The 13035-nt window shown below is 40.7% G+C and overlaps 1 protein-coding gene across 1 annotated transcript; it reads right to left on the reverse strand.

Annotated features, from left to right (window-relative positions):
• Positions 1-2317: 2317 nt before the first annotated feature.
• On the reverse strand, positions 2318-9693 carry scn3b (sodium channel, voltage-gated, type III, beta). The gene is made up of 6 exons (XM_070829390.1): positions 9645-9693; positions 8935-9113; positions 8608-8836; positions 5493-5631; positions 3157-3240; positions 2318-2503 (listed from the first exon to the last, which is right to left on the reverse strand). The coding sequence occupies exons 1-5, from the start codon at positions 9691-9693 to the stop codon at positions 3177-3179; spliced, it is 660 nt and encodes a 219-aa protein (XP_070685491.1). The 3' UTR covers positions 2318-2503; positions 3157-3176.
• Between the last annotated feature and the right edge of the window lie 3342 nt (positions 9694-13035).

Raw genomic sequence — 13035 nt, forward strand, 5'->3', positions numbered from 1 at the left:
GGGGTCATATTTTATGATGTAAGAATGAGGAATAACTGCAACTCTTTGGGTCACTCTTAGGCAAAAAGTGGGAAAGTGTTGGCTACATGTTACGTACAGCGACTACAGGCCCACGTTCTTCTTTTTTGGATGGTTGGTTGGTTTTTTTGTGTTTATGTGCAGACTACTTTGTCAGTGGGATATTGAGTTACTAAATCCTTTTCAGTCATTATCAACACTTTATGTGATTCGCTATTTACATTTAGGATCAAAGGAAATTAGGAAGTGGCACAAAGGAGAGTGTTTATAGTCACGGCTAGTCTACGTTCTCGATCTGATGCGAGTTAAAATGCTTACCAGAGCACCGAGGCAGTTGGGGCTTGGTGGTTTAATTGAAACGTATATTTGCAGAATGTGGGCCATATTACTGGGTTGTATCCTCAGGGAGGCACATTGTAACAATGCAGAGGGAAGGAGGAGAGAGGTAGGGAGAGAGAGAGAGCGAGAGCGAGAAGAGGGGGAGGGTTACAGAATTGCACTTTCACAATAGATCTCGAAGCCATAATGCCATATTGTTGGAGAGTTTATGGGATGTGTTGCACAATCAATAACCAATTTATGTGAAGTTGATGGAAGGATAAAGGGTCCACTTGTTAGATTACCTATTTGCCATTCAGACTATATACCTGACCTTGGTGGGTTTTAAGGAGGCATTTCTTCTTATAGTCTATCAAGCCTCCTTCCATTCCTCTTGTAGCACAGCTTGCTGAGGGACTGGTGGCCTCTTCACATTTTGTGCATAGTAAGTAATAAACTTCTATATCTTTTATGGCTGAGTACTAAATGAATGTGTCTCAACTATCGCAGGGTAATATCTTCGCTAGGCAATCTGCTTTGCTACAGGCATGCCTGGGTTGCTATAACAACTGCTGCTGCTATATCTGTCACTGCTGTGGGTCACGCCAGCTAAAAGAGCAATGTACATCACATCTCTCTCTAACTGCCAGTCTTTTTTTCCCCTCTTCTCTTCCAGTGCCTTCACCTTTTGTCATCTTTCTTTGTCTTCCACAACCTTTCTGGTCATGCTTATCTGAACCAGCTCTGCTCCCAGTGAATAAATCTCTGTGCTATACACCACTGCATCTCGGCTCCATAAGACTGACAATCAAAATACACAGTTTGCTTCAAGCAAAAACAAATTAAAAGTCCTTTTTGTTAGCTGCTTTTCAGCTGCGTTAATGAGAGCTGGAGACAACAGAGATGCTCGTTGTGGTTCATTTGGAGCCCACATTTTTCCTTGCAACACCACCACAGTTACAGATAAGGAGGACATAATAGAGAAGCTGCTGAGACTCAGTGCTGATTTTCCACTAAATATCCTGGTAAAAGTCTAAAAGTGGACTCACTGTGCAAATTCGATGGCATGTGTAAAACTACACCAAAGTCAGAACTTTTCAGTAAGTACAGGAGCTTTAAGACAGTACGTGGAATGCATTGTATTTAATGGTGTAAAAGCAGCTCACTCACACAGGAGATATATAGGAGATATATCTGTAATAGACAAAGAACAGTGTGGTACTGTATGATTGAATCATATAATATATACATTTCTACAGTGTCTTACTATAGAAATAGGCACACATTTAGTCTCAATAGCAATGCTACTGTAGAACACCAGCAACAGTCAAAGCGTAAGAGTAGATTTTAGAGTAACTGTTTCCAGTAAGACTTAACCCACTGAATGTACATGGACATCAGTGCTGAACATGGATTAAAGATTTTTACAAAGGAGAGTGTAGGAAAGACGTATAGATTAATTCAGATCAACTGAAACAGAGTGACGTGATACAACACTAGCTGTTTTTGCATGTTTCCATTACACTGTGGTTTCACTAACTGATGCGTACAGCAAAACGGGGAGAAATGCACATCCATACAGTATAAAAGCTATGCAATCCATTTTTAGATAAAAAGACATTAAAAAGATATTGGCCGATACAAATAAACCGCGACTCAAAATCTCAGTGTGGTCTATAAAAGTGTAATAAAACAGAATGAACTAAACAAGCACAACAGACTCAGTATAGAAGTTGTATATAACAGCGTGTACTGCAGTAAGACGGTGTCTTGTTTATAGGTTATAAATCACAGAGGCACTACTAACTACTAAGATGTTGTTCAATATTAAGTGGCAAGTCCAAATGAAGCATGGCTGGTTTTTATCTTATAAGTGCAGAACACTGATGTTTTTCTCTTTATCCTGCTGTGCTGGTGAAAGCACTTGATTTCAGGTACCTGGCACTAAAGGTAAAAAATGAAAGGGAAAGGAGGAGAAAAATTGAGCTCTTGAACATTTTTGACTGGCTCTTCACAAGATACAGTCGATACACAGGGGAGGTCGGTTGGCAGGATTCCCATGGCTGTCTGGGAGTGATGATACCTTCATAGTGACATAGATAAGGTGGTGAAATCTATGCCTGCTTCTGTCACATGACAATGACGTCCCATCATGATTGGTTAGTACCTGAAAAGAGCAGAGATCATGTTCTCTCTTATTCAACATGGAAGTATTTATATGCTAAACAACCAGCGTCATATCAGCAATATCGAACGATATATGAATTCAATATCAGCTAATCCACATAAACAACTGTGTCCTTTAGGATTATTATAACTCAGGAGACATGAGTCATATACATGCAAATGTCATACATTTGAGATTGGTATAATTTACTGTCTTCACTATGCAGTTCAATGCCAGGGGACTATGTTTGAATTGCATATATTTGAAATGGTTGTGCAAGGACTGAACTGTTGAATGAAATGCTTTAGAATGATATCAGTTTTCACAGATAGGTCTTTCTTACAATACAATAAATTTAATTACACTAATTACCCTACATTAAATATACTCTAACATTCCTCATGGCAACTTCTTGATAGCAAAAGAAGCTGTACATTGAATGGAGGGTGAGAATGAATGGAGGATTTCCAGAAAATGGCAGGAATGAAAGTCCTTTTGAAGGGAACGAGCAAGAGGAGACACAAAAGGGTGTTGAAGCAACAGGGCTCCACTAAAGAACTACACAGTTGTGAGCAACAAAGGTACAAACAATGAACTGAAAGAAGGGGTGATTTCATTGATCTGGATCAAGTTGAGACAGTTATGTAAAATACCGTGTCACTGAAAACCACTTTTATTCGGTAACAGGAGCGTCTGGATTGACTTTCTGCTCAGAGGGAATGGCTAGGTAGTTTGTCCTGCAGGCAGATTGGTAGAAAAACAGAGGAGTGTCTCAGAATTGGTGGTAGGACCCTCTCTACCACCATATACCGCAGACTAGTAGTGGTTCAGGTTTGAACAGCACTCACTACAGTGGAATATGACTGGATGTCTACATTTTAGGACTGTGACCATTTTGTGCATTAATATGTTGCATAATGTACACCCCCAGATGAAAACCATCAGTTTGAGCAGTGGAGAGATGCTGTGCAGGCTGCACTTCAGGAAGACATGACACCCTCATACAGTATTTAACAGCAAAATTTCATTTCATGAAAAAACACAACACCTTTACTAAATATGCACTTAGTTCAAAAGAGCTGCATAAAAACTGTGAAGATGAAGCAAAAATCATAATAGTGGAAAGAGTTTCGTGACTCAGCAAATTTCAAACATAGACTCATTCTGTATCCTTTTGACAGATTATCTCTTTTGCTGCTGGTCCATCTTTTCCCCCAGTCATGACTAATAGGGTCTGATTCACTAATGCAACACAAAATGTAACCTGAAAATGCTCCAGCCGTGGTACATATCCATTAAGCCAACACCATAACAGCCTCCATCAGTGGGTGTAGCGTCTCACTGTGGGATGTGCTGTCGTGCAGGTCAATAATGGCTGTGAGGTGGCCACAACCCATTAACTCTTTCAGCTGCAGGAACTGGTGAAGTTTACAGAGCTATACACATGCGATCACTCAATGCTTAACTTAATGCGCACTCCTGTTCTCTCCACAGATCAATAAACTTTACCTAAATGCTGAGGGCAAAGTGGGTTATAATTTCTATTCAAAAAAAGGTTAGACAACAGACCTCTGATGGCTTAAATATGTCACTAAATGTTGCATCTAACAGTAGATTACCTCAAGTGGTACGCAGGGCTGCAACTAATGATTATTATTGATTAAATTAGTGATTATTTTTTGATTAATTGTTTAGTCTGTGAAATAAAATTAAAAAAACTACAAATTAGAGCCAGAGGTGGCATCCTCATATTGCTTATTTTGGCTGATCAACAATCAAAAGCTTAAAAATCCTGAGTTAACTCTAATATTTGACAAAGAAAAGGAGCAAATCTGAACATTTGAGCACCTGGACCCTGCAAATGTTTGGCATTTTTAGCTGAAAAATGGCTGAAATGATTATTCAATTATCACCATTAATTTTCTGTTGATCAATTAATCATTTAATCAATTCAATCAATTACAGCATTTAATGGTTTTAGTCGGTGCTACAGTTGTATTGATTTGTATTCATATTGTACATTTCATATTTGTAACTTGGTTTAGTAATGCTTTTAAATGCTTTTGAAAATCAACAACTTTCACATATTTTCTGATAATGCTCAAAAAAGAAATTACCTGATTGATAAATAAATAAACAAATATAGTGAACAGAAACACCTTACTATTGTATTTACTTACTATACTTTTTTTTCCCCAAATGTTTTCATTTTTCTAATTTTTGATGTATATTTACTTTTTACTAATTTTAGTCATACACTGCGCAGTACTTGGTCTTTATGCGTCACTGCAGGAATCAAAAGCACAATAACTGGAACAGCATATGTGCTGACCATTATTTGTGATTGTTCTGTCCAGGACATAAATTGCCTGTTCAAAAGTTGTCACCCTCGATCGACTGGCCTCGTCGACACCACGACAGTCCAGTGGGAGCTGACTACACGGGTGCTGACAAAGTGACGCTAAAAGTCAGTTTTTGATGGAGCTGCAAATCCACTGTGGATGTAAAAAGGTTGTTTACAAAAAAAGAGCAGTCAGCAGTGCTTCGAATTATTCAGGTCTGTCGGGCAGTCTAAGTGAAAAGACAGATTACTGTTGCAGGAGGGTTACTATCTGATGCAGTTTAGACTCAATTACCTCCCTGTCTGTCTGTCTGTCTGTCTGATTGCCTGTCTGCCCCTTCCTTCTTCTCTGTCCTGCTCTCTCTGCTTCTTGATTGGCTTCTAAATCTCTCTGACTGACATGTTTCTGAGGTTTTGAATTACTATCACGAAATAGCCGGAAACTCAGGCATATACAGGTAACACTTTCACTTGTTTGGCTCACACAGTCTTGGTGTCTCAGAAAATAAACGCACTTGCCTTGCCGTGTTGTGATTCACAGAAAAGAGAGAGTTAGCACACATGTGTTATTATCTGTACTCTGACTCATACCTATCTGTGTTTGTGTCCGATTGTGAATCTGTACATTTGTCTCTTTGTGGGACTCACCCTGAGTCCTGAACCTGCTCATCAGACTTGGAGATCTTCCTGTAGCAGTAGACCATTTCTACCAGCAGCCAGAAGGTCAAGAACACCAGCAGCACATACATCATGATCTCAGAGTAGAGCGCTGTGGTGTCTCGACTGGCTGTGGAGCACAAACAACAGCAAAAAACATGTATTATTCAGTAAGCAGTACACTACCTTTGAATGTTTTTGTGTTGAATAGAGCAGGGGAGACTTATTTATTCACAGGTTTAAGAAAGCATGCTAAGCTTGTTCGTGTATGTGCAACACTGCTGACCCACAATCAGTCTGTCGGTCAAGATAGAGAAGGAAATATTTCTATGGTGTACAGCTGACTTTCATTCCACTGAATGACAAATCCAACTCAGTATGCAGGTGAACTCTAAACAAAGCAAAGTCATGTTTTCTGGTGTGCATCTTGTTCAAAGATACGTTCTACTCAGAACAGAACATTTTGGCCATACTTGCAGTACAATTATATTAGAACCAAGAGGATTCAAGGTGCCCTGCGGAGTTTTCTTGTAAACACACAAAAGTTTTGTTCACATTCGGTGTTTCTTACCAGGACACACTGTGTGTATCATTGAGGTCTAACAAACATGTTGTGTAGTGTGAAGCCAATTGCAGGTTATGAATCACGCCATCTGTCCGTCCTCATGCGTGTGCACGATACAAACAAAATGGGGACCCACTCACAAAAATATTGCTCCGTGTTGCCACAAGTAATCGAAAACTCCACAGGGTACATTTAGATATGAAATAAGATGGATATGCAAAGTCACAGTGGTTCTCAGGGTATGACACAGAGTTTGAGTTTAGAGATGTGATTGTTTCATATTTTGTGTATGACGTACATCGGACACGAACCAGAAAGGGTCAGCATGAAGAGGAGGAAGGATTACAGCAAGTAAAAAGTGTTTCAGGCTGCACATGGGCACCTGACCTTACTGTTTTGAGACAGTCTTGAAAAATATGAGTCTGTCCTTTGATATCTTACATTTTTATTTATCATTAAGAGCCACTGTGAACCACTGTGCCAACGGTTGTGTACCATATTCCAAAAAGCCGCTGAGCCGACAGTTGACAGCTTTCACTGATTTCATTCTGCAGTCTCTGCAAATAGAGGCTATTAGTGTAATATAATCCCTTAGATGGGAAAGCACAAATATGGGGGCTAATCCATTCTACTACGATGGGCATCATTACCGTAATATGATACCAAAGCTATAATGTACAGTACACTGACAGTACACTGGCTTTGTGAAATTTGATACCACTGTCGTGTGATGTGTGAAGGAGAGGCTTTTAAATATGTATACGAGATCAAACTGTGGTATATTTTGGAAAGTTGCACTTCGGAGGATAATCACATCCAATTTTCTTTTCCAAGGTACAAACCAAACACCGGGATACAAGTAGCCTGTCTTTATATGCCTCTGATAGTGAACTATATACGACGTGCAAGCAGATATAAACAATGCAAAGTTAAAGAAATGGGGAGAATTAAGTAGTTCCAAATATACATGATGTATTGTATATTCGATCAAGGTGGAGAGTGATACATTCAACAAGCCAAGCATTCGGGAAGCAGAATACATTACCCCATATATTAGATAGCAAAGTAGTTGGTTTGAATTAACCCCTTCACTGACAACAGAAGAAAGCTTTGATGAACAATAAAGGCAGACAAAACAAAACACACAATTATTCCTCTTCAGTACAGTCACAACAAAGGGGAGAGAAGGAAAGTGGTGTTGTTAATGGCAGCATGCCCTCACACTGATGCATCACTCAGTGAAAACAAGTTGGAAATATATAATAAAATGTAAAAGCCACTTAAAGCGGTCTGATAAACACTTTATGCAACAGCGAAGGAGGGGCATGGTACAGCACAAAGAGAACACTCAGGACACAGAGGTCAACACAGCACAGACAGGAGGGACTGTAAATTAACACAGTGGAGTTGAACCTCTTCAGCATATACTGTGTGCAGCTCTATTATCATCAGCACCATTGTCATCATCATCACCGTCATCATCATCATATTTAACATAATAGCTGGGCCACTCGAGGCTAAAATGTGCAATATTGTGGTGAAAATAGGATTCATGCTGCTCTGCATCTGCAAAGCAAACTCTTTTGATTATATCTATCGCAGTTCTGAGAAACATAATCAGCTCTGCACGTAGTAAAGAGGTGTTGGACAGAGACTAATGCAGGGTGGATTTGTGAGAGCACTATCACCCCTGTTATAATTTTCTTTTGGAAGTGTTGAAAAATAAAAAATAATTTATGGTGCAATAAACTAGATAGATTGGGGAAGAAAGCTTTCACAAAACAGCTCAAGAGTCCGATTTGAGTGTTAAATCTGAGGATTTTCACAGCCTGAAATCACTTTAAAGGAAAATGTGCCGCTTTTTATGTGGATCTCCAATCAGTGAATCAGTAAATGCAGTTCATTGAATTCATAAATACCTAACTGTGCAGTACATTGAATGAGAAAGCTGAGTTACGCTGCTTGTGGAACCGTGTCGGCAGTGCCTGCATTTACCATAATGTATTGCATGAGAGCTTCCAATTCCCAACCCCCAAATCCTCTGTGCTCCGCTGTCTCCGGGTTAGCATCGGACAGTGACAGCTCAAAAATGACAATGACAAGACTCAACAAAAACTGCCCATGCTGAAATTTATTGCAGCAGAACAGGCTGATTAGCTAAGCTGATGGAGCCTGTAGTTCTTTCTGGTCACCAGTGACTCAAATGACAGTGCACATGACCAGGAAGTACAACAGATTTTGCAACAGCAATTCAGTTTTATCAGTCAATATAGCACACACTGGGAGATTTATTTCTGCAATTGACTGCATTTACCAACAACACTGATTGGACGTCCACAAAAAATGTGTCAAAGTTTCCCTTTAAAGCAAACAGCCTTGTGTGTATCTCTGGAATAACATAAAAACTGATTATCTCAACACAGAATCACAGCTGGACTTAACACTGAGCTGTGCCAATATGGCAACCAAGAATTCATCTAAACCCGAGCAGAAAACGGGGTGGACACAACGAGGAAAACAGTGGAAAACTATTTGCCGCACCTTTCTCTTTCACCTTCAGCTTGATGTCCTTGGTGAGGAAGACTGAGGGAGTGAAGGAGTCAAACTCAAACTTGCGGAACACATTGCACTCATAGACACCGGTGTCATTATAGGTGACGTTGATGATTTGAATTGAGACATCTTGCAAGTCCTGGCTCCCATTCCAGACCAGACGGCCCTTAAATGGTCCGTCCACTTCTGCTGGATTTTCATCTTCATACTTGTATATCTAGGAGAGAGGAATGGGAAGCAGACATGCATAAAATATGTCTACACAGTGTACAATAGTGTGTCATATCATAATAATCACAAAAATGAGTGATTTACATGAATTTTGTAGGTTGGGATGTCTTTTTCCTGGTTTGGCGTGTAGTACCAATCCACACGTGTCTTGGCTTTGATCTCCTCCCTCGTCATACAGGCTATGCAGGTCAACTTCATGGGGCTCCCCAGGACAGCCTCTGTCGCCGACGGCACATCGACACATACTGGCTGGCTCAGGTGGACTGGATGAGCATGGAAATGTAACACGCATTTAACTCAGCAGCTAGCCTGATGAGCGTTCAGTCGAAAAGTTAAAATTTAAAGTCCCCCTCCACTCAAAATGTTGCTTAGTGTCTTCACTGTGCAGAATGATGTTTGTGCAGTTTAACACTAGAGGACTGCTTTCACATTCATCTGCAGAATCTGAGTTTAAGATATGGAAGAACAAGATGGAGATGACCTCCAGTGCACAAACACTGCCAATGGACTTTTCATTGAAGCAGGAGAGCAGGAGTGAAACTTTTGCAATAAAAACACTGTTTTCATACATGGATTTCTCAATGAGGGAAAACACTTTCTTAGAATTTTTAAAAAGCCAATTGAATTTATGGGTAAACTATATTGTGCATAGATTATTAGTTTTTAAAGGCAGGAATCTTTTAGTGTGTTTTAGTATTATTATTTATCATTTAAGTTTCCTCGGAGTGGGCCCACTATGCTTACTGAGTCCTTACAGAGGAAGCTATAGTTCATCATGTACAAACAAAACAAACTTTCATCGTCTGTGACATTTTCAGTCACTGACTCTGAGAACACATCCATGCACACTGCTGTGACAGGCACAGTTTCTATCTGTAGTGATAAACCCACGGCTCACTCATCTGCTCTTATGCTATGCACTTACACTGAATCGTTGCGCCCGGCGCAAAACTCAGTAAGCGTTAAAAAGACATAAATTCAATTATACAGCTGCGTGAGCACTGGAAAGACTTGAGTCACAATACTGATAGCAAATCCAAGATCATCTAGGCCAGTGAGCACTAATGATGGCCTATGCCCATTAGTATAGGCTGGCAGAGTTGTGGCTAGTGTAGGAGGAGGACATTACAGTATGTGGGCAAGCAGGAAGAGGAGAAGGGATTACATGATAAATAAATGCATCACAAGAGATAGAATGATTAGAGGAACACAGGAAGCGGGTGCGAACATGGAGGGAAATAATTGAAGGGATTATAAACACAAAGGCGAGATTTCTTGTCAAGTGAAGTGAGGCAGTAATCTCAGTGATCTTGCCACATGGAGGTCTTTGTGTGACTGTTGCTGTGTGTTGGGCCCAGTGCTCTTATATAACCAACCCCCCCCCAGGCAGACAGTGACAACATCTATTCCATCTCATCTTTTTTTTTTTTTTACTGAGAGCTCATACAAACGCATGAAAAGAGGGCAGAGAAACTGGGAGACAGACGGGGAGAGTCTGGGAGGAAACTGGAGAAGGGGAAGAAAAAAAAAGGGGGGGGGGGGAGCTTAACCCCAGTGTCCTCTGCTGAATGGATCGATTTATTTCACGTAAATACTGCGAGAGGCGTTGCACTGTGCAGACGTCAATGGGACTGCCGATGAAAGTGGGTTTTGAGTTCACAGCCAGCTGGAAGGCTCACAAACCAATAACAAGCCCTGTGATTACTCATCAATGTCTCTGTGTAGCCGAAGACCAGATGGGAAAAGACATGCAGCATTTTACAAGCACACAAGACAGTAGAACATCTTGCACAGTTATACTTACCGGCAACAATCAAAACTAATAAAGTTTGCAGGTGAACTCTGGTGTGAGTTACCATATTAAGCTCTGTGTGGAGCTGTTGGTGGACAGTATCCTTCTAACTGCTGCTTTTTTTTTTTTTTTTTCTTTGTGGAGAAACCCTTAAGTCGAGGCCAGAAGTAAAATAAGTGGAGTTGTTGAGATGACTTCAGCACCACGGACAGCGCCTCTCCTCAGGTAACTTCCCTCTTGGCGACAGAAAATCCAAACTGTCTGCTAAAAGGCAGGATTTTAACCTACATGCGACGTAAAGAAGTTGTAGAGACGATGCTGTGAGACTCTCATGTATGAATTTAAGCCTTCTGTTAACTCCCCTGGCTGGCCATTCATCATCTACCTACAGAGAACAAACTTCATTATTCCCTCCACTCGGTGAAATAAGGGACTCGAGTGATACAACAGTCCTTCGCCACAACTGCTGTCCTTCAGTCCAGATCCGTCCAGAATCACAGATGGGAGGAAAAAAAAAAAAAAAAAAGAAAACAGGCGAAGAGGAGGAACCTGTGGATTCTCAAAAGCCGATTCAGTCACTTACTGCTTGCGAGATCTGGAGTCTTGTTCACACACGGACAGCAAAAAACACAAACAACAGCGCTACTCCTCCCACCCGTCAAAGAATAACACTATTGATTGTTCCAAATCTATTTCCTCCATCCATTAAGGATGACTGATGACATCTCCCAGCCGCGGCTCGCTGCCTTTGTTTTTCGAACAGTCACTTAGCACTGGCAGAGCAGAGGCTTTGATACGCATGCGTGAGTCACTCCCTCCTACACTACAAGCATGACCATATTATTGTCACTTGAGAGGGCCTGAGCAACTCCGTTGTGTCAGTCTGTTTGCAGTTGCTTCTCATTACATCACATGCACATATAGAAAACCGATCCAAAACTGGATTATTAAAGCTTAAGAGGAACAATGAGAACAATGAGACAAAACTGTCTTTGTCCTGCGTCATGTAATCTTCTGAAGCAGCTGCTTGCAGAGTTTCATTCAGGACGTTGGTCACACATCAGCACCGTGCATCATTCTTTGCTCCTTAAGGAGTCTTAATGCAGAGACAACAGGATCAGAGGATCCAGTGGTTCAATTGAAGTCTTGTAGTATAAAATATTGCAGCGACAAGGCCTGACAGGAGTCTGGCTGCGAGAATAGAGTGCAGGTTCACAATAGTGTTCGCAATATGCATGCATATCTATATGTATGCAGAGATAAAAGCATGAAAGCAGCGTCACACATGCAAGAATTCATATCCTGGATCTTTAATTCTAATCATGTGGATGCTAAGCACACACTCTGATCTATATCTTTGGCTCACTGCAGCAATAAAGCTCATAGAATACTGTGCAGGATGCATCTCACTAATCTAATGATCTTCTATCCGCTGGAGTTTAGCCTTTAAAGGGCCTGACCTTTTCTACGATATTCTGTCTATATGTGGGTACAAACTCTTCCATGCTATACGACTACGCTCCAGCAACAGTTCCCTCTCTTTACTTCTTTTCCTTCATATCCTTTCCTGTAATTATTTAAGTTGAGTATAGAATGATAAATGAGAAGGGTAAAGGAGACATTTTTCAACTCATCCAGTTGCAATGATTCACTGATTCCCGGAGAAAAAGGTCCAAACCATATCTCTGTCCATCACACCAACACAACGCGCAGCAGAGAGGACTGGAGTGACTGCTGAACAGTGTAATTATAACACTTTTTTTTTTGCAGTGATTTCACCCTCTTGTAAGGACTGAAAGATGTGTTGAGGGTGCAACAAAATGGCTAACAAGCTGAAACCACTTTTTGCTTTCTCTGGTCTATAGACAAGAAAAAAATATTTTCTTTCTTTTTATTCATCCTAAATGTTTCAGAGACATCAACCAAGAAATCAGGATTACTGTGATGTTTGATGTTATCTGCCAACACTGTGAAAACACAGCTTTAAATGAACCCGTGAAACAGCATCCGTTAATCTCACTTTGACATCATATCGAATTTAATCTTGCAGCCATTGTATCTGGAGTAATGTGGGGATTACTCCCGAGGAGGATAGGGGTCAAGGGCTTTGCACGTCAAAGTGTGTATGCTTTGTGGTCACACAGCTTTAGAGCTGTAAAACACTGAAAACTATTGAAAGACTGAATCAACAGGTTTTTGTAAATGCCTAGTTGTTGGTGCAGATCTTTCATGTGAAAAGAACAGCAAAGAGGCAGCTGAGTGCTCTCTTGTGTTGCTGTCGGCATCAGCAGTAGGCTGACACTGAGGAACAGACCAAATATGGCAGGTCTGGTTGAACCACATCCTGCAGATAAGGAAACCATAGCAACAGTAATGCAGTGCCATGGTGACTA

The sequence above is a fragment of the Pempheris klunzingeri genome, chromosome 4 (genome assembly GCF_042242105.1).
Source record: "Pempheris klunzingeri isolate RE-2024b chromosome 4, fPemKlu1.hap1, whole genome shotgun sequence".
Taxonomy (NCBI): Eukaryota; Metazoa; Chordata; class Actinopteri; order Acropomatiformes; family Pempheridae; genus Pempheris; species Pempheris klunzingeri.

Bases quoted from the DNA above. Each gene is read 5' to 3' on its own strand.
- scn3b (XM_070829390.1), bottom strand. From the start codon at position 9,693: ATGGATGTGTTCTCAGAGTCAGTGACTGAAAATGTCACAGACGATGAA. The intron at 9,114-9,644 runs GTTTGTTTTGTT...ATGCTCATCCAG, and splicing joins AAATGTCACAGACGATGAAA to TCCACCTGAGCCAGCCAGTA. The intron at 8,837-8,934 runs GTAAATCACTCA...CCTCTCTCCTAG, and splicing joins TCCCAACCTACAAAATTCAT to ATATACAAGTATGAAGATGA.